Raw genomic sequence first — 25290 nt, forward strand, 5'->3', positions numbered from 1 at the left:
GAGATTATTATTTATTCTAGGTTAGTTTTGTAAGTTACTTTTGTATTTAAACACATTATCAATGTAAAACACATAATTCAATACTTTTTTTTTTATCTTCTGGAAGTGAAAATGTGTGTAGGTATTCAAGTTAATTAGAATGTATTCAAAGTGTTGATGACTCATACAGTTATTTATACAAAGATGGCAAAGTGCCTTTTTTGTAATCCACTCCAAGGGAAAAAAAATCAGGTTAAACAACCCTATTATCAATATAATTTAGACTTTTTTCTTATTTTTAATTATATCAAATAGGATTTAATTCATTTTCATTTTTTTTTCTAATTTTTCTTATGTTTTGGTTCCTATTAATATCTATTTTATTTTAGTCACTGATATTTTGTTTGTTCCTATTAAGCACAACTTTTTTTTATATAGATCTCTTTTCCATCAGATAATTTTCATCTTAGTCTGATATCTAAGAAATATGAGATGATCTATTGTCAATCAAAAAGGCATGGCATGTCATCACTTAGAGGGACAAGGATTGAAATAAAAATATAAAAACTAAAAATTATCAAAGTTTGAATAAAATAATAGACACGAAATGAGAACATTAAACAATGTAGAGTTAAAATAAAAATATATAAACAGAGTGGATTTAGATCAAATAATTTACTAATTTGTAATTTCTTTACTGATTTAAATAAACTAAATCCACCATAGAGAAACATTAATGACCATTGTGATAAAATTTAGATGTCAGTTTACGTTTTTATAACCATTTAATTCCCTTCTGTGTTTGTAGAATGACATGAAAATATGATTAATGGGAGCTGTGACTGACTATATATGATTTAGTGAGCAGATATCATTCCCAAAAGGACGAAGTCAAAGTTAACCCGCAAATTTTGGTCATTCTTTGATGGGATAAACAAGATCATAGAATAGAACAATGTGTGTGGTTCTTACATCTTAGAAAAAGAAGCCTAAAATAGTTAAATAAATCCCAGATTGGCTGCTACAGACATACAAGGGATCGGTTAGTTATTTACTATTCTTTTTGTCGTTTAAGGTTTTGAACATCAAAAGAGAATCAGGTACAACAATCTAACAAAGTAAACGAATTAAACGAATGCCTCAAGTCCTATGTATCATGTGATCCTATATATTTTTCATCAAAGCAAGTTAAAGAATTTCTGGGTGCAACTTAACCGAACCATCCACAGATTAGGAAACATCATCAAAAGGCTTAAAAGGAAGGATCTTTAGATAATGCCTTTCAAAGGAAGAGAAGGAAAGAGATTTTGGCCTTGAGGGTCCCTTTAGTTTGGTATTTGGCTGATTGAAGGAGCAGAATAAGATTGCAGTGAAAGAAAGTAATGTGGTTGCCAAAGCATCGGTCAGATAAAAAGGATGGTGTGAGTGGATTAGTAGCAGTGGCAATTGATAAAAAGAAAGAGAGCCAATCTGCACTCAAATGGGCAGTTGACAATCTCCTCACCAGAAGTGCAACAGTAATTCTCATCCATGTCAAGCTTCTCGCACCAACCCTGTCTCCATCACCTTCTCTTTTCGCCCCTAGTAAGTACCGTACAATGGAATTCTCATTGCTATTAATCATAGCTTCAAACATCATTGTCTCTGCACAACCTTTGTGCATGTTCAGTCACTGGTTTTGTTAATGGTTGTGAAAATTATGACACGCCAACCAATATCGTTTCCTCCCCCATCATTGATTTTGATATCTAAGTATACCATTTAAAAATGTTTTTGTTGATTAAAGTTTGGAAAAACAGATTTTCTTCTTCACTGGTAAATAATCTAGTAAATAGCATAATTTATTTCAATTTGAATGAGTTTTATGACAGTTAATATCACTTTTTTTCATAAAAGTAAAACTAAACAGATCTCAATTTCTATTATGAATTTATGAAAGTGTAGAGTAACATGTGAAAATACACACATATGTGTGTGTGCAAAGAAAAGTTTTTCAGCAGCAATGGGAACAATGGCGACATGATTGATTCCTCGTTTCGTTTATTACCTTGGCAGGGATAAGTTCTTTCCTGGGTGATGATACTTCAGTGGTAAGCAAAGAACACGAAGGCCAAAACAGAAGTGTTTTCCTCCCATATCGTGTCTTCTGTACAAGGAAAGATGTGAGTTGTTTTTCTTTTCAAGATGAATGTTTGTGGAAATGAAAGCAGCTATCTTGCTGATGGTGTTCATCTTAGAATTCTTATCATCTCTTTTGTTTTGTTTCTTGGTGCGGTGTGGTGGATGGGCCATAGATTCAATGCAAGGATGTCCTACTAGAAGATTCAGAAGTACCCAGAGCTATAATTGAATATGCTTCTCAGACAGGAGTTGAGCATCTGGTTCTTGGCTCTTCAGCAAAAACTAGTTTTCTCAAGTATGCTACTTTCTGACTCACGTTGTCATCTTGCAAATTTTACATCAAGTTTCTGGTCATCTTCCTTTCATTCAGATAAAACACGATATAGTCAAAATGCAGATTCTGGAAATGTGATTACAATTGCTTAAGACTTATCCTGTCTAGCTTAGAGTCACTTGCCCTTATGAATACGTATTGTTAAAATAGAAACCTGAATCTCTAGCTTGAATGTGTCAGTATGTATTCGATTTCTTAAAGAATGTTTTTTTCTCATCAGAAGATTCAAGGTGTCAGATATTCCAGGAGAAATTGCAAAAGGGGCGCCAGATTTCTGTACTGTCTATGTTATTGCCAAAGGAAAGATTCAAACTATGCGATCTGCTACTCGTCCTGCACCTGCCATTTTCTCTAACCAGCTCTGTCAAGTTAACAATGGCAGGTCAAACCTTTCAGAGCCAAATGTGTACTCAGCTCGAAGCATAAGAGGTTAGATTCATCCTTTCAAGAACCACACATCTATGTCCCTAAACATATTGTGAAATGTGCTGCTCACTGAAAAAGTTGGTTTCTATCAGAACAAGAAACGTATTCCTTTGATGCTGGATCACAGTATGATGAAACATTCAGGTCGTTGACATTACATAATACATACTACTTAGCATTTGTTTTAGCATATGAAGACTAAATCTATTGGAAACAGGTCACCATTTACTAGGAAACGTTACAATGGCAGACAATATGGGGACACTCCCAATTTAGATACGGACATATCCTTTGTAAGCTCTGGAAGGAGAAGCACAGAACGTTTGATCCCTTCATTGAACTTAGATACAGGAATCTCCAACAGTCGGCTATCATATAGCTCAGACACAGATGCAAACTTCAGCTTTGAGTCAGCGTCTTATCGAAGGAAGTCTACGGAAATGGGCTCTCCTCTTGAATTATCATCATTCTCATTTGAGAGTGATAAGCAATCATCTTGTTCGTCACAAACAGCGGTAAGGAAAGTTCGCAGTGCTGTAGAAATCTGTTTGGTCTGAGAAAACATTTTTCCTATGTTTTATTACTTACTAAAAAGAATCTCATCTTGTTTTCACTTTGTTTGGTTAAAACTAGATTTTTGTTTTTATTGTGTAAGTCTTTGAGAATGGAAAAAAAGGTAAGGGAAGCAGTATCTTTGTAGTTATTTACAAAACCAGATTCTCATAGCAAACGTATCCTGCATTTGTATTTTTTGGCTTGCTTGAACATGTTATAACAGTTCCTCCAAGAGTTGAAGAGAATTCCATGGTTTAAGCCCATTTTTGTAAAAAAGAATAAGCTTTTTTTAAATTGATGAAGTTGTGGCAATTGTAGGATGAATTGGAAGCTGAAATGAGGAGATTGAAGTTGGAGCTGAAGCAGACCATGAAAATGTATAACACGGCTTGTAAAGAAGCACTCACAGCACAACAGAAGGTGTGAATATATATATATATATATATATATATATATATATATATATATATATATATATATATATATATATATATATATATATATATATTATATATGATTTGTGTTCAGAGTTTATTTTTCATGCACTGGTTATCATAACATTAACCAATTAGAAATCACTTGATGTATGACTTTTAAGATAATTATTACTGAAGTGAACACTCTTACTAGAACACGAGAATCTATGAATGAATGACAGTGTAAAAAGATCTTTACATGAGTACTTTTTAATTATATAATTGTGTTTTTCTCTGGAAAAGTTCAATAATGTGTGATTAATGGCATGCATGGTTGACAGGCAGTGGAACTTCAGCGGTGGAAAATAGAGGAAGAGAGGAGATTGGAAGAAGCAAGGCTGGCTGAGGAAGCAGCACTGGCAATTGCAGAAAAGGAGAAAGCCAAGTCTAAAGCAGCCATTGAGGCTGCTGAAGCACAAAAAAGGATTGCAGAACTGGAGGCACAGAAGAGACTCAGTGCAGAAATGAAAGCACTTAAAGAATCAGAGGAGAAAAGAAAAGTTCTTGAATCTTTGGTAAATGTAGATGTCAGGTATAGAAAATACACTATTGAGGAGATTGAAGAAGCAACAAATTTTTTTTCTGAATCCCTTAAAATTGGAGAAGGAGGATATGGTCCTGTTTTCAAGTGCCTTTTGGATCACACCCCTGTTGCAGTCAAGGTTCTACGCCCTGATGCACAACAAGGAAGATCACAGTTTCAGCGAGAGGTAAGCAAGCATAGAAACAAAACACTACGTTTGAACACAACATGGTTGAGTTAAACTATACATTTTTATGTTATTATATGTGAAAACAAAGCTATTTCTTAAACCATGTAATGCACATTACAGGTTGAGGTATTGAGCTGCATACGGCATCCACACATGGTTCTACTCCTAGGAGCATGTCCAGAATATGGATGTCTAGTGTATGAGTATATGGCAAATGGCAGCTTGGAAGATCGCCTCTTTCGACAAGGCAACACTCCCCCACTTCCTTGGCAGCTCAGATTCAAGATAGCAGCTGAGATCGGCACAGGCTTGCTGTTCCTGCACCAGACAAAACCAGAACCTCTGGTGCACAGGGACTTGAAACCAGCCAACATCTTGCTTGACAGAAATTTTGTGTCGAAAATCAGTGATGTAGGTTTGGCCAGGCTAGTTCCACCATCTGTGGCAGACTCTGTCACGCAGTATCACATGACATCCACAGCCGGAACCTTCTGCTACATAGATCCTGAGTACCAGCAGACAGGAATGTTGGGAGTGAAATCAGACATATACTCCCTTGGGATAATCTTTTTACAAATTTTGACAGCAAAATCACCTATGGGTTTGACCCATCATGTTGCAAGGGCCATTGAGAAGGGAACTTTATCTGAGATGTTGGATCCATCACTCTCTGATTGGCCACAAGAGGAGGCCTTGAATTTCGCTAAGTTGGGAGTGCAGTGTGCTGAATTAAGGCGCAGAGACAGACCTGATCTTGGCAAGGTTGTCCTACCAGAACTCAACAGACTCAGAAACCTTGGTGAAGATACTGACCTTATTTCAGCTTTGGGTAATCCTACCAATATGCCCCGAGACAGACATGTTTCAGCTGTACTTGTAAGTTTCTCTTTTTTTATCATACAAGTTAAAACTGTAAGGAGGTTCAACAAACATAAATTTCTATACTGATAAGATATTGTCGGTTTTGAATCAAGTACTCACAGATTTGCATTCTAAAAGATCTCTTATCAATGAAAGTATCTTAATATATAATAAACTCATATCCATCTCTTATTTTATTATCTGATATGAGAGTCTGTTTGTGCCTAACAAATAGTGAAACAAAGCACACATAAAAACTAAATTGTTGTAACTCATAATTAACTAAGAATCAAGAATGTGAAATGGGAAAGTTACATCTACTTCTGAAGAAGATGTTACATATGCATTATGCTAACATGAAAAGTTGTGCCTGCTTTTTTATTTTCCCAGGAAGGAGATTGTCCTCCATTTCCTAACGCAGTCTCAGGGGAAATTAGAGCTAACAATTCAGTGACTTTCTGACAAGTGAAAACAACAATCGAACCAAACAAGAAAATATGTTCTATGGATTCATATCCAGGAGAAAGTGTAAATTGCTTAAGTGGTTGTAAATTGCAGCAAAAGAGTAGCATATTTTTGAGCTACAGTTTCACTGTTTTGCAGAAATGTAATAGGTTGTGTCCATACAGTTTTGAACAAAACGAAGTGAATTCATGTATAGAAATTGTAACTATATTTTCACGATTTCAAGCCATGGTGTAAACCGGGCTTTCTTCCTGTAACTTCTTGACTCTTCGGAGAGTTTTAAAAAGTAGTTATCCAAAAACTTGAGAGGAACGGAATTAATGTATTATTCACATATTCGTGTTAATAATTTTGCCATATATACATTTTTCTTTCGTTGCAATATTCAACATAACTACGAGTTTCGCTTTAATATAATTAACTTCAGCGTGACTTTTAGAAATACAATGTTTAAAGTAATTGTTTATAGTTTTCAATTGTTACAGATAATAATGTGAATTTACATTGAAAATATATTTAGATTTAATTCAATGGCAAACTCTAGATCGTGGAATTGGGAAAAGTAATAACTTATTATATGATATAAATCAAGTATGTATTTAGATTAATTAGTTACAAAATTTAGGCTGGTCATGGGCTGAGATTCCATGAAGAAATACTGCAGACATTCCCACCTCAATTAATCGTTTAACATTTTTCGTTCAATATATTATTTTTATTTTTGTTATTATTATTATTATTATTATTATTATTATTATTATTATTATTATTATTATTATTATTATTACATATTGTTGGGTAGAGTAATCATTATGAAGAAGGCAAGATAAAATATATAGAGCGGTAGAGAGAAAAAGGAGTCCGTCAAAAGCAGAAAGTATGGCTAACTTTAACTCACGTCCATATTAAAAAACAAGAAAGTTTGTTTATGAGTGGTCCTTTTATTAATAATAGAAGCATTTTATCAACACTAGAGTAGGATAAAAATGGAGAAATAGAATGTGTTTCTTTTAAAAATTAACCTCCATCTTATCTCTTTTCTTGTGCTTGCAAACACTGTTACTGTTCACTATTTTATTGTGTTTTTTAATAGATTACGTGATTGTCACTATTTATGCTTCTGCCATCTTGCCTTTGATAATTGTTTGTGTTTTTCATAGTTGTCTATATGTTGGTTTTCACAATTACTACGATTGTCTAAATGCATCTAATGTTAATATTCTTTTCATTATGGTATAACGTATCTCCCTTCCATCTAAAACCCAACAAGTCTTTGTTTTTTTCAATTTCTTTTCTGTTATTTCTTCTAAACTAAACTATCCAAAATTAACCTTTTTTTTGTCTATTTTTCTTTATTTTTATCTACACTAATTTTCTTCTCTAGTATCAAACAAAATGCAAATTACTGGCCTAAATTTCATTCCACGAAGTTGAGGAAAATTTATATGATAGTTTTGAACCACTACTTTTTATGCCCCATCCAGTCTATGTGATGTGACAGAAACTAAAGGTAAAGCAGTACTGAACGGGGAAATTTTTCGCAAAGTGATAGTAATTTAATTTCAGAGGTGGCTTCATATCCTAAAAGGCTAAGTGGCAATTGACCAAAAAAAGGCTAGTTGGCAAAAACATTTAGAGAATATGAACCATCAAAAGAAAAATCAAGGTATTTTGAATGCAAGAGTGACAGGGATTAAAGTTGATAAATCAAGAGCATAATTGATTTTCCGAGAAAAATAACATGACTGATATAACGCTGCGGTATGGAATAAGTATTCTGCCGTTCACGAGGGACGAAAGGAAAACAAAAGGCATAGAATTATTAACATGATCTTGAGTCGATACTTATAATACACAATAATAAATGAAAACTACCCAAACATAAAATTCGCTTCTCTTTCTAGCAAAACATAGATCCCTTTTTCTGAGTCATAAAATCCTCGTTAGATCAAACAATACAAATTACAACACGACGTAAAAACTAAGTAAATATCAAGCCACAATACCTCCAATAGAAAAAGCCCAGTATCAAAAGGACATGCTGTGGGGAAGCAAAGAGAAATGTGATGGCACATCAAAGTTCCCCAGAAGATAATAAAGCAACTGTGAATCTGCACAAGCCCAAGCATCAACGATAGTACATAAGCTGCTGCCTTGATGAATTACCCGTATATCCATCATACATGGCTTGAGATCCCCCAGAGTTTACGCCCATTGAAGCAGGAGCTAGGCCGTGTTGTCCGGTCATTTGTAGAAGAGCTTGACCTGAAAGACCAGATACAGCAGCCTGACTCAAGGCCAGTTGGCGCTGATAAGCCAACAACTCAGCAGGAGAATAACCTTGGTTCATCCCTGCAGTCGGAAGTATTTGATATGGTTGAGCAGGAGGCGGTAGTGGATTCGAAGCTGTTCCAGGAGGAGTTGGTTTACTACCCCACGAACACTGCACAAATCAAGTAAAATAATTTTTACTCGTCCACATCTAATGAACGCATACGCTCCAGCCTTCAAAATTAGTCAACAGTCGAAAGAGCATGAATTTAAGTGTTACTATACTTGGAGGTGCATCACAACCACGAAATTACATTTATATTCCAAAAGCATTTTAACTTTCCAAAAATATAAAATTGGGTCCATCAGTCCGTAACAGTAATGGAACAATGCTGTAAAAACATGGCCTCCTTCCCATGATGTAAATCAGCTCCCACAGGGAAGGGACAAAGGTAAGGGTACGGCAGGTGGAGGCATTTGTCTCTCTACATGCGAGTACTGAGTAAAACGATCTCGGCTATTGGAAAGGGGAAAACACATTCCCATGGGCGTATTACTTTATGGGCAACCACCAGACCAAAGAAGAAATGGCAATTAAATTAGTTGAGCAGATAAGCGAAATAATTCTCACCTTCATACTCTTCCCACGGATTATTCTTCCATTAGCCACTTGAATGGCCAACGCAGCTTCCTCGTGAGTGTTGTATCTAACAAATCCAAAACCCTTATCCCTTTGAACTCGAACCTCCTCAATTACCCCAGCCCCCAGTGCATGGAATTGGCAATGGAGTTCAGCTTGTGTTACCTGTTACCCTCAAACCCCATGTAAGAATCGTGTAAATGGAACAGTTCATTATTTGTAATAAATTGCAAGACTGACATTCAGATCAATCAAAACGGAGAAATGCTGTCACAGATTTGACACATTCAACGACAAGTAGATGCTAGGAAGGAGGACTAAATGCAGGAAAAAGGTTTTAATAAATTAAGACAATTTATTTTCAACCAGGATTTTGAATTATGGACTGCATCAGACGAAGAAGCAACAATAATATGGTTGCAAGGAGCTCTGCAACCATGTGACGCACAACAAATGCCTTCACCATATCTGCAGTTCCCCACAAATCACTGGGGATGGCCCTCTTTCACTTCGAGAACAGATCCAAACCAAGAGGCAGCAGATAAGACTCAATGATGAAACAGATGGACAACGTTGTGAATAAACCACAAACCACGACAGATAATTGCTCTCCAGATGTAAAGACACGTTGTTTTTTTTGTTATAGGATTGCAGTACCAATCTATGGTGGAGGTAAAACCTGGGTCACTATTGCCAATGCCAAATTCATAAACACATTTGAAAAGTTATAAGAATATCATAACACATGGATCGAAAACTAGAACAAAATTATGCACGAATTTTGAATACAATAATTTAAGTTCAAGTCAATAAATTCTTGAAAGGCCAACATGTCTGTCCTTTAACTACATGTAAGTCATTAAGTTGGAAAGCCTGAAATGGGAACTAACTTATACATCTTATGGCATTTTTCTGGCAGTTTAAACAATGGTGATTCAGATATACGCCGTTGTAAAATATGCACCCCTCAGCAATCCATCCAAAACTATGTTTAAAGCTAATTCTAGTAAGCCAGATCAATCTAGAAATACCTAAATATTTTTCCATATTCGTGAATAAAGAAATTAAACAAAATTTTTGTTCTTACAATGAGAAAATAATAACGACATAATATTTTATTCTTCAATCCACATAACTTACATCATGAGGAAGGTTGCCAACATAAACTGTGGTGTATAAAGAATTGTTTTCGGGAGCATCTTCGTTATTATTATTATCTTGACCACCATCTGTAAAACACATAAGAAAAAATGAATTATAAGTATCTGTCACTGTCAACAATTCTAAAATTCCATGGCGATTTCCAGAAGCACACAGGAAATAGATGAGCAAATTTATTACACAAGTGCATGGGAAACGGAGAAGCAAATGCAACAATTACTTCACTGAGATCCCAAATTAGAAATAGTTCTAGTCAGCATAACCTTTTAGTAACTATAAAAATAAAAATGGAAAAATTAAATAGTAGTGGATAACAAACTTCGCTAAATGCTCACCATGCAAAAGCAGAACATTTATCCAATACAAACTGAAGTAACCATGCTATTTGTGTCTACTTGAGTTACTTTTTGAGACCCAAGTATGCACCAAAACTGGTGCCCAACAAATCAAACACTTCAAAGTGCAGCTTCATTGGTGTCTAGCAGCTACAAAATTTAAGTCTAACAAAGTTTCAATAAACTGCTCAATTTAGGATCTCATACACACCCTTCACACCAAGGATTAGCGTGAGACTATATATTTGTAAATGATCTAATAATGGCCTAATAGGGGATGACCAAATAATTCCAACAAAATTTAAGATAGACTTTTATACAGTCTAAGAAAGTGAACTCTAAAGCTAACTCAATTTTACAAAACTAATGTACAAATTGAAGTATCAATCCACTTATATACTATAATTTAATAATATCCTTAGGTATTGTGGATCTCCAACCTAAACCACCAAAATATACATGCTACTCTGATCAGTGTGTTACATCAATCCGTAATATTTTCAATCAGTATGGTATCATTCAGCACAATGAATAACTCATACCAGACAAAAACATAGCCTGAACTGTAGAAGGAAAAAGAAAAGTAAACTTGAGTCTTCATCTATATTTTTCATGGTTTCGGGAATATAGGCTCAGGTGCTTCTATCCAGAAAGGTACACGATACCTGAAGATCCATTTGTAAGCACCACAGCATTTTGGTTTTCATTGCTCTTCTCTTCATTGGAGCTGGTACCAGCACCCTTAGTTGCCCAGTTGCATCGTATTTGCCTATTTCCCAGCCACTTGCCTACACAAAAAAGGAAATACCACAAGTTGGTATGAACAAAAAACATGACACAGAAGCAGGGAACAAAGGTATACAACTGAATGCCAAACCTGTCATATCATTTATGGCACTTTGGGCATCCTGCATATATCAAATGCATAAAGAGGCATCATTTCATCCATCCAGCACATAATTAACATAGTTACACCAAACTAATTTGTTGTTAGGTTTAACTTGGAAGACATTCTAAAAAAGTTCATACCCACAGATCCAGCAAAAACACGATAAATAAAATTTGTAAGGCATTTGAAATGAAGTTGAGATCTGGAGATATTGACTGTTCTGTTCCCGTTTAATTTGAAAGGAAAACGATTGAATGATCTTTTTACAACACATGTATATTTAGTCCAGTTTATTTTGGAAAATGATTGTTTTTTTTTTTTCTGTGGCTCCTAAAAAAGCTTAACTTTTTCCCCTTTCAGGATGGTTCATTGGTTGATATCTTCATTACCTGATGATCACGGAAAGAAACAAAACCATATCCTTTTGACCGACCAGTTTTGTGATCCCACATAACCCTTGCATCACTGCAAATAATGAGAGAAGATGGAAAAGTAAATTCCAGAAACCAAAACACCTTTCAAGGCTTAGTAACTTGTTGAAAAGTTCCCCCCAGTTAACTATCTTCAACGTTTCACCACTAATGAGGACTACAACAGTCACAATAAAAACAGAATATACCTTGCTCCAATGACCAAAAAATTCACAATGAAGAAAAAAACAAAAAAAAGCAATGAGGAACTCACGAACAACTAGGATAGACTGAGAAGCAAGCAAATAAAGTTGCATCAGTAACCTCTGGACTCAAATCACCGACAAATATATTGAAGTGCCCTGATGATTTTAAACTAAAATTAAAGGAATATACAATCGAAAAGAAAAAAGAAAAAGAATGCCCCCAAGAAGCAAAATAATTGAAATCACAAAAATATATGAACTGTTCTTAAAAAATTAACCTGATGTGTCCTCCCTACTGCTATTTGCATATGCCCAATTCACCTTAAGTGCTTGACCATATCTGCAAACAAAAATAAAAAGAAAAAATCATGCAAAGTAGCTACATATTAAAGTGAACTCTGAGAAACCTCCCAGGACTCAAGATTGTCCGATTAGAATCTCTTCGAGCCATGAAAATATTTTGCAATGCCATGTAAAAGTAAATAATTGGTCTATCAGTAAAAAAAGAATATAGAAGTGAAAACGATAATGGTTCCTCTATCTCCAGAAAATCAAGATGGAGAACTTATTCACAGTTCACAAACAAAAATGCTTACAGTTGTCGTCCGTGCAATGTCATTATTGCAAGGGCTGCAGATGCTCGATCATGGTAGTCCACAAAACCATAAGAGGACTGTAACATCAATTGCACAGTAAGAAAAGGCCAAATAAATAATTAAAAAACAAGATTGTAGGAGACACCGAAACCTATAATTTTGTTAGTAAAGGCCAGAATCACCAAACAAATTGTGCACTGAAATGCAATTATCTTTCCATAATTCCTAGAAAACATAGCACCTTTGTAGAATAAAGATTCCAAAACGAGTCCCATTAGAGAAGTTCAGAGTAAAGTAATTATATACTCTAAATTCTAATGCCAACCAGGTTTTAAAAAAATAAAATAAAAGCTTGCTCATCAGTACTAATAATCAACATATTCATAATATTAAGGAAACATGGGAAAAATAACAGGGTTTTCTAGTTTTGCGACAAGGCCTGATAAAAGAGGTCATTTACAAGCACAATAATAATAATAATAATAATAATAATAATAATAATAATAGCATCAATGGTCACAAAAGAAAATAGAGTTGAATATCGAATCAAAAACCTTTTCTTTTCTTATGAGCTTGCAGCCAGCAAGAGGACCAGCACTCTGAAAAACTTCTGCGAGAAGTTTATCAGTGACATTTACATGAATATTTCCTACATAACTGAAAGAACATAGCTTCAGATCAATAAGGTGTCAAAGAGGACAACTATACTAATTATAGTACAGTGATTATTTAATATGACATTAAACTTCAGTAGCATCAAATTTATCTCTCGGAAATTCAGGTGAGATAAGAACACCATTTTTTCAAAAACAAAAAAGTATCTACAGCGGTTAGAAATTTGGTTAAAATGGAAATTCTCATACGTGGGCACAAACATGAAACTATGGACAAAAATCAGATAAAATATGAAAGAAATAAAACACTCACACGCTACGGCATGCAGAAGTATCAAAACCAGGAGGCAAATTTCCACTTGGAACAGGCTCCATCTGCAAAGTTTACAAAACAACAAATAATAAACAAAACGGACAAAAAGAAAGAAGGTCCAAACAACTATATACAAACAGAAACCTTGAATAGAATCAAATAGAGAAAAATACAGTACAATATCTAGACACAGTGGAGGACTGAGCTATTTGTCATATACTTCTAACAAACCAGATAGTAAATCAACCAAATGCATAAAACAATTTTAGTTCATACCATAATCGTCAAAAACTATTCTGCAACAGTTCCTCCATTAAATGAGACAACTATGATATGCTCATAGGTACACAGGTTATAAATTCTTGACATATTCTAGTTGACTTCGACCTAACATTTTGCCAATCATTGACATAGTGAAGAGCTAAAAGTTTGGGAGCAAAATAATTGCAAATCACAAATACATATAATACACTAGTCGGCACTCCGTAATAGAACCAACAATTATATCATATCAATTCGACAATTCAGAATAATTTAAACGACAACAATAGACCACAGCAGCAGCTATTTTCTTGACAACGAAAACTAGATGAAAATGAACCAAATAAAATCAAAGCAAACAACGGGATTTTCATGTATGAAAAATCATTCCTGTGGAGAGAATAAGAAAACAGTAACGCCGGAATCAATTGTACCCTACACGGCTGTGAAGTGGCATAAAATTAAACTACCACAAAAGCGGAAATAAATGAAAACCAGAGCACAACGCAAATACCCTAATTGCGTGAGTTAAATGTTTTCTTTTAATCCCCGAGACCTATTTTCTTTCTCTACGGAAATGGAACAGCACGGCAAATGCAATTGGCTTCCGATGCAAAAATTCGACAGGAAAATGCAGAATTAATTGAAAAACAGGAAACAAAGGAAAAAGGAAAAAAAAAATGGAGGAAAAGACTAACCTGAGACATGGCAGCGGCGAGCATGCCAGGGTGGTACATCTGCTGCTGCTGAAGCAAGGCTTGCTGCATGAGGGCTTGTTGTTGCTGCAACTTCAGCCTCTGTTGCATATCTTAACTCCGCGATTCAGATAGATTGTTCCTGAAAAGAGAAAAAAACGCATAATTGTTACCGCAACTATTTTGTAATGATTGGAAGAAATAAAATAAAATAAAATTGTAAGATAATCTAATAATAATGGTGAAATCGGTGATTGAAATCTGAGGCGCGTGAGGGAAAGATTGAAAAGGGGAAGCTGTTTTGATATTTTCCTGACCGTGATTCGGAGACGGAAGAAGAAGAAGAAGAAGAAGACAAGGCGGTGAATGGTGAATGGTGAATGGTCCCAACCCAATTGGTGTTTTTGGTTTTGGTTTTGGATTTTGATTTCGCACTCTCTATCAATTCTCCAACCTCATTCCGCCAATCTCATAACCATGTCCATCCACTTCCACTGTATTTTAACCCGGATCGTCTGACCCGACTCAACCGGGTAAACCCGTTTACTTTTACCTGTAATTTATTACAATTACAAATTCATCCCACTTTATTTTTTTAATATCTGAATTAATTTTACTTAAGATCAATTTTATTACTAACTAATTTGGTTTATTTAAGGAATCTGATTGATTTTTTTAGTTTCTTTTTTTTTTATAATCCTAAATCCTATTTAAATGTTCCATATCTAGTCAACAACCGTGTATATGTATTGTTTGATTGGTTTAATTTGAATTTGAGTCCCTGATATTTTTAATCAATTTTTAAGCCCTATAAAGTAAAACTTGTTAATTAATTAAGATGGTGAGTGCTTGTTTGGATAATAAGTTTTTATAAAGTTATAGTAACTTTTTACATCTTAAATTCATTTTTTTTTTCAAATTGTTATGAAAAACAATAAATAATAACCAAAAACAAAATAAAAATTGGAAAGACATACTTAATATAAAAAATGTAAAATTACTCGACGAATTTTCTAAGGAATTAAAAATTGGAAAGACATACTTAATATATAATAATGATAATAATAATAATAACTTTATTATCATAAAAGAAAGTGAACGTATTTAATCTGGTAACAATAATGAAACTAAACTACATATATGTAACAATATATAAACAAAATGTTCTCATTCCATTTACATACTCCATTTTTAATTATATTGTAAGATTAAAAATTTATAACAAAATATATAAAATATTCACTCTTTGATTATATCTATGTCATAGTATTATTTTATTCTTAATATATTTTAAAAATAAAAAATAATGGTAAAAACAAAAAAAAAATAGTCATAATAATATTTAATAAAAAAGAGAAATTTCTAAACATTTGATATTTTTGCTTTGTCACTAATTATATTCTAAAACTAAAAACAATAAAGAAAATAAAATATTGAAATGCTAAGTGTCAAAATACATATTTCATAACAAAGCATATCATTTTTATAATTCGAAAACACAATTGTAATACAAATCGTTCATTATTTTTTACATAATCATAATACTAAATTTATTTTCTTGAAATGTTTCGTCCTTACTAATAATAAGTTACTTAATTCTTCTAACCCATAAAACGTAAATCAACATTTGAATGTATTTTAAAATAGATTTAAACAAATATAATACTTCATTACAAACAAATCTTACTATTTTTTTTTTAATATTGTTTCATATGTTTATAAAAATATGTGATGGTGATGAATTTCAACCTTGCTAAAAAAAAGTTATTGATAAAAAGGTTAATCATTGATTGTGTATGTCAAAATTTCTCTCCCTCTAATTTCTAAAGGCTAATTTCTAAAGACTAGTCAATTTCTTTGATTATGTATGTCAAAATTTGGGAAAAAACAAGATTAATTGTTTGGAGTGTTTGTGAAGTCAAATTAGATTTTGACTGAAATATAGAAGAAGACAAATCTAAATAAGGAAGAATTTAAGGTCTAACAATGTCGGTAAGAGAGAATCTAAGAGTGAATTTGAATATTAAAAGTATGATTGCAGTCGTAATGTGGAAAGGTTCAAATTAATTTGTAGCATGTAGTCTAAATAAATGGTAATAATCATAAAGGGGCTAATTTGTGTGATCATTCTTAGAAATCCATGACAATGAAAAGTGTATTTTAAATATAATTAACTTAAATATGTGTGACATTGTTTACTCTTTTCGTATACATTATTATCGTAAAAATATATTATTATATTTAAGTTAGAGATTTTAACAACTTAATATATTTTGATAACTAATTTAAACATTGTGATGGTTTATGAACCATTAAATCAAGACCAAGGATTTGATTTGAGATTGATAAGGTTAGAAATGTTAAAGTGATGAATAATTTATGAGATAATTATAATCCATATTTTAATGACCTAAATAAATGAACTAAAAAAAGTCTCAATTTATCAAGTAATCACTTAAATGAATTATAACTAAGATAAAAATACATTTGATCTATTACCAAACTTTAATTAATTTTTAAATATTTCTTATAATAACACGAGTTTTTAAAATATTTCAAATTGATAATTAATCTTTAAATGTATTATATTAATTAGTTATTATAAAATTATTTTTATGTAATTTTTACTATTTGAAACTTGAAAAAAATAATTATAACTCNTCNNACTCAATTTGTGTTTGACATATTGTTAAGATTTATAATAAATAATGATGATTAAACGTGTTAGTATATATCTAACTAAGTTATTGATTCAAATTGTTAAAAAATAGATTTTAAGTTTAATTCAACTTATCAAAACCCGTTTTTTAAAATGAAAATTACATTCACTTATATATTATAAATTATAAATTAATTTTATCTTCATTCTACACGAGACTTTCAACACAAATATCCATTGTTTATCATTGTATAATGTGTCATAATATATATAAATTGATCGCACACAAATAATGAAGTCAAAGTATATTTTTGCTTTTATATCCGAACAAGGATCAATAAAACCATATCTAAATTAAGTGCATATTTCTCTCTCCCTCTTCCCCCTCCCCTTTTCTCTGTCTACCTCTCTCTCTATATATATATATATCACATATTTTACATTAATATTTAAATTCAAACTCAAGAATATATAATTTTTAATTTCTTTTTCATTGGATTAACTTTGGCCAATTATTGGAGAAGTGGAACATGAAAAATATCATATGCATTGCATTTTTCCATTGAAAAAACATCATAAACGTTTAACAGTGTTAGGTCATTATTTTGTGATGTTTTTCATAATTAATACGTTCTTTTTTTATCTTGTTTAGTTTTAAAATCCTCTTTTTAGTTTAGACATAGTTTTCACTATAAAAATCTCAATTATTTTATAAAATAGGTTAATTTGGAAGTTTTAGATAGATTATTTTTGTTAATAAATGTAAAAGTAATTTTTTATCTTTAAGAATTTGCTTGGTCAATAACTTTTTTTCACCGTTATTCAACTGAGTTGATTTTTTTTCACTGCATTATCAATTCAATTATCTTTTTAACTTTTGAAGTTGTAATTTAACTTTTGATATAGTTCAATTTAGATATTTGAGGTAATGTGAGAGTTTACACTAGCTAAGATATAATGTACATATACTCTTGACTTATAGACGATTGCATTGATTAACCACATACTGTTTTTTCAAATTGTTGGTTTCATTCATATATTAGAGTATATAAAGGTTAAATCAGAAAACCTAAATAGAATTTACATAATATTTTTACATAAAATAGTTATAAAAGATTAAATTTTTGTATTTTTTTAAAAAGAATAAATATTATATATATTTATTTTTACATATGAATAACTGATCCAAATAGGTGAGAATGACAGCTATGGCGGCAATGGAAATGAGATGGCGAAGTTTGGTGCATGCCATCTTCGAAGACTCGACTCGAGAATGAAACGCCACACTGCGCCAGCTGTTTCACTCTTCTCTTCATTTGTCCCTTTCTTTTCTTTTTTTCTATTCTCGTTCCTTTAAACTTTCGCTTTTTCCAACTAAATTTCTCCCTTCTCATTAATTATTCCGTCTATACGCCTAATTCTATATTTAATTATCATTTTTTTTCTTAATCTTTGACTTATTGGATCTCGTTTTCGCCATTAATCACTCATGGAGATCCGTGCCGATGCAGAAACCAGCTCCTTCTCAAGGTTTTCCACTTGCTTCTCTTTTTCCTCATTATTTCGCAATTCACCTTTTCAATGACTGCTTCTTCATTGAGATTCGTCGCTAAATCTCGCTCTTAGAAATTTTAATTATTGAAAGGTCCATAATAGCTTCCATGACTGAGGTTTTATTTGCACGTAGTTTGTTCGCGGCTGTGGCATATGGGTTTGCCTCCATGGCCATGGTTTTTATCAACAAGGCTGTTCTTATGCAGTATGCATATTCAATGACTCTTCTCACTTTGCAGGTATTACTACTGCCTTTGCTGATGATAAGATAACAGATTTTCGACCCTTTGGTTATTCTCTTTGTTGTTGATAGTGACAGCATTTGTATTTTTCAGCAATTGGCTACCTCTTTGCTTATCCATGTTGGTAGACGTGCGGGATTCACAAAGGCGAGAGGACTGGAAATGACAACGGCCAAGCGACTTCTTCCGCTTTCAATTTTCTATAATGCCAATGTTGCTTTTGCTTTGGCCAGTTTGAAAGGAGTCAATATCCCAATGTATATTGCGATCAAGAGGCTTACCCCACTTGCTGTACTTATTGCTGGGTACTTCTCGGGAAAGGGAAGACCTACATCTCAGGTATTGGCTGTTATTTGAGGTTTTATGCATTCTGTCCACCTTATCAAAATAGTTTTATATATACGAGAATTAGAGACTGTGAAATTTATTGGTTGAACTAAGTTGCAACAAGGAGGTTTTTCAGAAAATAAATTGTGGAATTTAGAAAGGGGGACCAATTATTGGTAATGGAATTTAAACGATGCTAACAATTAGATTTTGCCGCAAACAAGAATAAACTTTGATCTTCTCGTCGAAATACTGATCGGTGGTGGACTGTAAAATTGGATATGGTATCTTGTAAACAATGAACTGTATGTAAAGTTGTGTTCATTTTCTTGTACAATATAAAGTGTATATAGCCTTGGGTGCCATTTATAATGATTGGTAGCATTTTGTTCTTTTCTTCCCTTTAGATGATATATCTTAACATATCTATTTTCTGTCAAATTTCAGGTGGCTCTTTCAGTTATATTGATTGGTGCTGGAGTTCTCATTGCTGCCCTCGGAGATTTTTCCTTTGACCTTTTTGGGTATGGCATGGCTTTTGTTTCGGTTTTTTTCCAGGTGATATGCTCACATATCTTAGTTCTTAAATCATAATTTTATGATTGAATCGACGCTGTAATTTTGCACTGTTTGTTCATAATGCTGCTTACTCACATATGCAGACCATGTACCTTGTGCTGGTGGAAAGATCTGGTGCTGAGGATGGACTTTCATCCTTGGAAATCATGTTCTATAACAGTTTTTTATCTCTTCCATTTTTGATGTTCCTCATCATAGCCACTGGGGAATTCCCAAAGTCTTTATCTTTATTATTTGCACAGGTCAGAATGTTAATCTGGTTCTTGGTATTTGGATTGATTCATGATTATGCTAGAATGAATTGAATATTTGGACATTTATCTGTTTATGTATACAATAAAATAAAATTCAATTATTTCACATGGAACAATCAAATAAATTCGATTATTTCACAAGGAACTGGTAAATGCCTCGGTGATAGCTATAGTTAATCCCAAACAGCAGATATGCTCACTTGCTTATGAAGTTTTTCTGACAAATTGAAAGAAATTATATATGCACTAATATTTCCTTCCTCTTACTGATATTGTCCCCTCTGTAGTTTTGAGCAAATTTTCTATGTATTGGTCCATTGGGCATGTGCCTTTTGAGTTTCTTAGGATTGGGTATGTTTCTAAGAACTAGAAAAAGAACACGGGGATGTGAGGTTAAGATCACTTGTTGTATGGTGGAAAACAAGACAAAGCTGCAACTTTTGATTTTGGCATGATCTGGGTCCGTTTTTCTTCCATAAAACAATTGTCCTTTTATTTACCAGATATTCTGCAGTTGTAAATTAAATCAATAGACTACTTGTTTCACTTCCTTCGACTCTCCTAAATTAAATTAGTAATCATTTTGTGGAAGGATCATAAAAATCTTCAGTATCTAATATATGGCAAAGCTGTATCATGTTTTATTATTGATAAATTGACGCCAAAGCTAATATTTTGTTTTCCTTTGCAGAGTTATTCTTTTTCGTTTTTGATGGTTCTTATTCTTTCATTGGTAATGGGCATTGTTCTCAACTTCACCATGTTCTTGTGTACAATTGTTAATTCAGCCTTAACTACAACTATTGTTGGCGTTCTCAAAGGGGTTGTTTCCACGGTAAGCTGGGAGTGATTTTGTGTTTGCCATAGAAAAACTGTCACAGCAGGCCGAGTTCATACATATATACATTATCTATCCATCCTTTTCCTTTTGTAGTTTAATTTGCTTGCATACCCTTTATGTTCATTTGTTTCTAGTTTTAACTGCAAGCATTAAACCCGTTGATTTTGCTTCTTCAGACCCTTGGTTTCTTCTTACTGGGTGGTGTTCAAGTCCATGCTTTGAATGTGACTGGATTGGTTATCAACACAGCTGGCGGTGTGTGGTATTCATTTGCCAAATATCAGCAGAAAAGAAGTAAGTCGACGAAGCTTGTACCTGATGAGGAGGCCCATCGTAAATAGAACTGGTATTGATAAGTTGCGGTGCAAACTAACAGTTACATAAATTGTTTCTTTACTTTTATTTACTTTATTGTAAGAACTGATAGTTTAGTTATTTTTTTTCTTATAATTTTACAGTAATCATGTAGTCTGAGCATAAGATGTAGTAATACTGACACATGGTATTCGGAATTGCGTAAAATAATAGTACTTTTATTATTCAAATGCTTACCAGAATTTTGTAAGCAGAGTCTATTTTATTCTCAACACAGAAGTTGAGTATAAAGCGCCTGACAAACAGTAAGACATAGTTATGGCCTTATATTTGTGGTAATTTATGCGTAATTTTGACACTTATTAAGTGTTTTGGTTTGTAATCATGAATAAATAAATGTGTACTGTTAAACTCTTCAGACAGGAAGTGTACATACAGTATCCATATTTATAAAAGAAGGAAACAACATATGCTAATAGCAACAATATACATCTGAAAGAGAAATTGGGCTAATGGGCCCAATAACACCATAATTCATGGAGGTATAAAAGATAGTGAAAAATAATGTAATGTGGTAATAGTTAAAAAATAGCAAGTTTTAGGTATTAATGTCACTTTCAATATCTTTAAGTCTAATGCCAAAATAATAAAATAAACATTGGAAATTATATAATTGTTGAAACAGGTAATGTAATATAATATAATTGTTGAGATAGCAAAACACATAAAAAAATCTAATGTATTCCAGTTTCTTAGGATTGGAGATCGTTTATTAATGAATTTTATTTGAATATTTTTTTTAAATTAAATAATCAAAATAAAATTATTCGTGAAAAGAATAATTATATAGTGATATAAAATGTAGACATTATATCTTGACTCAATCTATTGTCATTAATAGAGTGTTTTGAATTATTAAATAATCTTTCTGATTTCTAATACGTTAGAACTTATCATAAAAGAGATTGACAGGTAATTAAAATAAATTGTGAATATTCTAATTTAATTTTCAACTTAATGTTATGTTCAACAAAGGATTTAAAAAAAAATTCAATTTAGACTTTAATTCTGTTAAATATAAATTTTAAAGTTTAAACGCGTCTTATCATTACATGTCTTCAATTTTTGTTGTGAATTTTATAGTCCATAATTTATTTACATTTCATTTCAATTTTAAAAGGTCATCGATAATGTATATTTCTTTAACTTTTTAATATTCTGTACTAATTATTTCTCGTTTGATTTTTTTAGGTGCGTGTCCAACTTCGCACGGGAAATATTGTTAAAGTTTTTTATGCATTATTGGATTAAAATTGTACTTTTGAAACCTTTTGCATTTCAACGAAATCTAGGTCTCAATATATTTAATTAACGACCATTTTTACTCCTTAACTCAATGTTTGAGAAGACTGTCTTCTTAAATAAATATATAATATTTTTAAAATTTTGGGTTATATATATGTTTTTAGTCCCTATATTTTGGGACGATTTTGGTTTTAGTCACTCTTTCATTAAGGTACAATTTAGTCCTTCAACTTTAGAAAACTCTGGTTTTAGTCAATTTTACCAAATTTTTTTAACTTTATTTGTTGTTTCAAACGCGTTTCTCAGTTAACATTGAAGCAAAAATGTGTTCTCAGTTAACATTGAAGCAAAAATGTGTCAAACAGTGTAAACAATCCAAATGCTATAATGTAACGTGTGTCAAACAGTGTAAACAATCCAAATGCTATAATGAAACGCGTTTGAAACAGCAAATAAAGTTAAAAAAAATTGGTAAAATTGACTAAAACCAGAGTTTTCTAAAGTTGAAGGACTAAATTGTACCTTAGTTTGAAAGAGTGACTAAAACCAAAATCGCCCCAAAGTATAGGAACTAAAAACATATTTAACCCTAAAATTTTTGTTATAATTATTTTAAATGGTACATCATAATTCTGTTAAAATGTCAAATTAAATAGGTATTATATGTTGAGTATTTTTTGATGTATAAAAGTAGGAATTTGAAAGTGAAACTCATAAAAATGAGAGCAAGAATAAGAAACACTAATTTCAGTTAATAAATAATAATAGGTGAGAGAGAAACTATTGAAAAATACAGAACTAGCATTCTCAGTATATTGGGGATAATGATACTTAGACAACATTTTGTAACAATATTTGAACATCATTTACGTATCATTCAGTGATTGGTCCATGATGATATTTATAATTATTATTATTGATTGTGGAGTAATTTTAAACTAATTGACACGTAAATGATGTTCATATGTTATAAAAAAATGTTGTTTAAATATCTTTATCCGAAGAATGAAAGGCTACCAAACGTAGAGCATGCACACGCACTCCTAAGTACATAGCATTTGTTTTATCTCCATGTGTTCAATTTTCTTATTTGCTTTATTGTTTTTTTATTTAATATGATTTTATATTATTTTTTTTAAAGATTGTGATTTTTTTTTTTCAATCAGCATTAAGTTGTTAGCGATAATGAGATGACATATGTTAATAAACTTTTATATAAATATCTTTTCATTTGTTTATTTTACTTGTTATCACTTAGATTCCAACTTTACATTTGAATTATTGAACATTATAATTAGAAGATGATTATATAAATATGAAACAAGGAAAATATTGAGTGAGATGTTATGATGTATAGAATAGGAAAGAATGAAAAGAAGATATTTGATCTAATTAGTTTGTTGTGGCATCTATGTCCTCCACCTCGTGTTCTGTCTGCAGTTCTCTTGAAAACAGAGGCTGCTCGCTACGTGATGTGTTTTATTACTTTTTTTTTAAATATTATTTTAATTAATTATAAATATGTTCATATTCGAAAAAAAGAAAAAAAAAAGGCAAGTGTGAAATTTAATTCAGCCGCCCCCACTTTTGTTCAACACAAAATTATTGAATGTGATTTATATATATATATATATATATATATATATATATATATATATATATATATATATATATATATATATATATCATGTGACAAATATTTCTTATTCCATTTTCCTGTGTTACAAGAATTCATAAAAAAGTAAGTTATGTTGCAGATTTTGCTCTTACCTTAAGAAAAGAATAATATCTTCTGGCGTAAAACTATTTACTCACATGATACCTTAAACTTTTGTTCCAGTCACTTATTTAATATTGAAAAAATTCTTTTAATAATTTTTTTTTAACAACACATAACACATACTTAACAATTTAGGATTATAATTGATTCGCTTTAAATATTTTTTTAAAATAAATTTAAACAGACGAATGAAATAATGATAGGTGTCCTTTTGTAAAAAAATTGTTAAAAAATTAAAATATCATCATTAATTTAAGATTCACTTTCACTCATGTATGAGTTTTTTTTTTTTTTTTCAATAAAAGATTATGATAAAGGGCTAGTGAAAGTTTGGGTCAAAAACCTAAGTTATCTTGAGTTAATTTTGACGTTATCCAAGTTTGATATATACTCATTGTGACTGGTATGTTTTGTTGTCAAGATTAATTAAAATTCTAAAGTTATAGTTTTTAAATCTTGCTAGTTGAAACAAATGATCCCAAAAAAATTGCAATGAAACTTTTAAGAATATATTATCATATTTATAGACATAAAGTTTTACGTTGACTATATATAAAACTAATTAAATATATATAAGTGAATGTAAATCTTATTTTCCAAGTTAATTATATAAAAATGAGTTAAGTTCAAAATATACTTCTAACAAAATCCAAAAAAATGTCTTCTAAAAACATTTTTAAGTTTATAAGTTTTTAGATTATAATGTAGATTATGATTGATGGAAGAGAAAGGTGATATTGAGATTAGAATGGGCAAACAAAAACAGCTTCTTCACAGTGATGCACACGTTCATTCATACTTCATATCAATTCTTGAAACCCAGCTAAGATAGTGTCTGTCAAGATTTTAGGTTGTCGGGTCAATCTAGTCTCACATGCAAAAATGGAAGATCTACTATTCATGACACTTACAAAAATCATATAATTTTACTATCATATCATTAAAAACATGAGATTTAAGACTTAGTTGAGATATAAGAGGATTGATGATTCATTTTCAATACAAAGCTTAACTGGTTAGTCATTCTTCATCTGGAATATTATTCATTTTGGAATATAAAATTCAGTTATAATTTTATTTTTTAAAAAAATCTTGAAAAATAAAAAAAAAATA

At 31.7% G+C, this 25290-nt stretch overlaps 3 protein-coding genes across 4 annotated transcripts; 2 read left to right on the forward strand and 1 right to left on the reverse strand.

The window, feature by feature from the left end:
* Window positions 1-691: 691 nt before the first annotated feature.
* LOC106760391 (U-box domain-containing protein 52) lies at window positions 692-6284 on the forward strand. Of its 2 annotated transcripts, XM_022780803.1 has the most exons (11): window positions 692-1021; window positions 1209-1563; window positions 2035-2141; window positions 2274-2395; window positions 2655-2863; window positions 2953-3004; window positions 3078-3375; window positions 3734-3835; window positions 4173-4601; window positions 4725-5480; window positions 5856-6284. In XM_022780803.1, exons 2-11 carry the CDS (start codon window positions 1362-1364, stop codon window positions 5925-5927), a joined length of 2349 nt encoding a protein of 782 aa, XP_022636524.1. In that variant the 5' UTR covers window positions 692-1021; window positions 1209-1361; the 3' UTR covers window positions 5928-6284. The 2 variants fall into 2 exon arrangements, with proteins under 2 accessions (XP_022636524.1, XP_014499312.1); XM_014643826.2 differs by having other exon boundaries at window positions 692-1563.
* Window positions 6285-7694: 1410 nt separating this feature from the next.
* On the reverse strand, window positions 7695-14799 carry LOC106762210 (oligouridylate-binding protein 1). Its single transcript, XM_014645982.2, has 13 exons — window positions 14639-14799; window positions 14325-14463; window positions 13366-13427; window positions 12993-13095; window positions 12439-12515; window positions 12121-12182; window positions 11911-11998; window positions 11616-11691; window positions 11215-11245; window positions 11003-11125; window positions 9982-10070; window positions 8833-9006; window positions 7695-8373 (listed from the first exon to the last, which is right to left on the reverse strand). The coding sequence occupies exons 2-13, from the start codon at window positions 14430-14432 to the stop codon at window positions 8059-8061; spliced, it is 1308 nt and encodes a 435-aa protein (XP_014501468.1). The 5' UTR covers window positions 14433-14463; window positions 14639-14799; the 3' UTR covers window positions 7695-8058.
* A 3375-nt stretch (window positions 14800-18174) lies between these two features.
* Window positions 18175-21322, forward strand: LOC106761077 (UDP-galactose/UDP-glucose transporter 7). The gene is made up of 7 exons (XM_014644572.2): window positions 18175-18510; window positions 18668-18773; window positions 18870-19115; window positions 19551-19661; window positions 19766-19924; window positions 20628-20771; window positions 20954-21322. The coding sequence occupies exons 1-7, from the start codon at window positions 18470-18472 to the stop codon at window positions 21116-21118; spliced, it is 972 nt and encodes a 323-aa protein (XP_014500058.1). The 5' UTR covers window positions 18175-18469; the 3' UTR covers window positions 21119-21322.
* The last annotated feature ends 3968 nt before the right edge of the window (window positions 21323-25290 follow it).

This window comes from Vigna radiata, chromosome 5 (genome assembly GCF_000741045.1).
Source record: "Vigna radiata var. radiata cultivar VC1973A chromosome 5, Vradiata_ver6, whole genome shotgun sequence".
In the NCBI taxonomy this organism is placed as follows: domain Eukaryota; kingdom Viridiplantae; phylum Streptophyta; class Magnoliopsida; order Fabales; family Fabaceae; genus Vigna; species Vigna radiata.

What these genes read in the sequence shown, in the direction of transcription:
- LOC106760391 (XM_014643826.2), top strand. Translation starts at nt 1,362, where the DNA reads ATGTGGTTGCCAAAGCATCGGTCAGATAAAAAGGATGGTGTGAGTGGA. An exon ending in CTCAGCTCGAAGCATAAGAG is followed by an intron (nt 2,864 to 2,952) that starts GTTAGATTCATC and finishes GGTTTCTATCAG; the next exon opens with AACAAGAAACGTATTCCTTT. An exon ending in CAGTATGATGAAACATTCAG is followed by an intron (nt 3,005 to 3,077) that starts GTCGTTGACATT and finishes TATTGGAAACAG; the next exon opens with GTCACCATTTACTAGGAAAC.
- LOC106762210 (XM_014645982.2), bottom strand. Translation starts at nt 14,432, where the DNA reads ATGCAACAGAGGCTGAAGTTGCAGCAACAACAAGCCCTCATGCAGCAA. An exon ending in ACATTGCACGGACGACAACT is followed by an intron (nt 12,183 to 12,438) that starts GTAAGCATTTTT and finishes TTTTGTTTGCAG; the next exon opens with ATATGGTCAAGCACTTAAGG. An exon ending in GCTTACAAATGGATCTTCAG is followed by an intron (nt 10,071 to 11,002) that starts GTATCGTGTACC and finishes TGTGTTTTACAG; the next exon opens with ATGGTGGTCAAGATAATAAT.
- LOC106761077 (XM_014644572.2), top strand. Translation starts at nt 18,470, where the DNA reads ATGGAGATCCGTGCCGATGCAGAAACCAGCTCCTTCTCAAG. An exon ending in GAAACCAGCTCCTTCTCAAG is followed by an intron (nt 18,511 to 18,667) that starts GTTTTCCACTTG and finishes ATTTGCACGTAG; the next exon opens with TTTGTTCGCGGCTGTGGCAT. An exon ending in TATCTTTATTATTTGCACAG is followed by an intron (nt 19,925 to 20,627) that starts GTCAGAATGTTA and finishes TTTCCTTTGCAG; the next exon opens with AGTTATTCTTTTTCGTTTTT.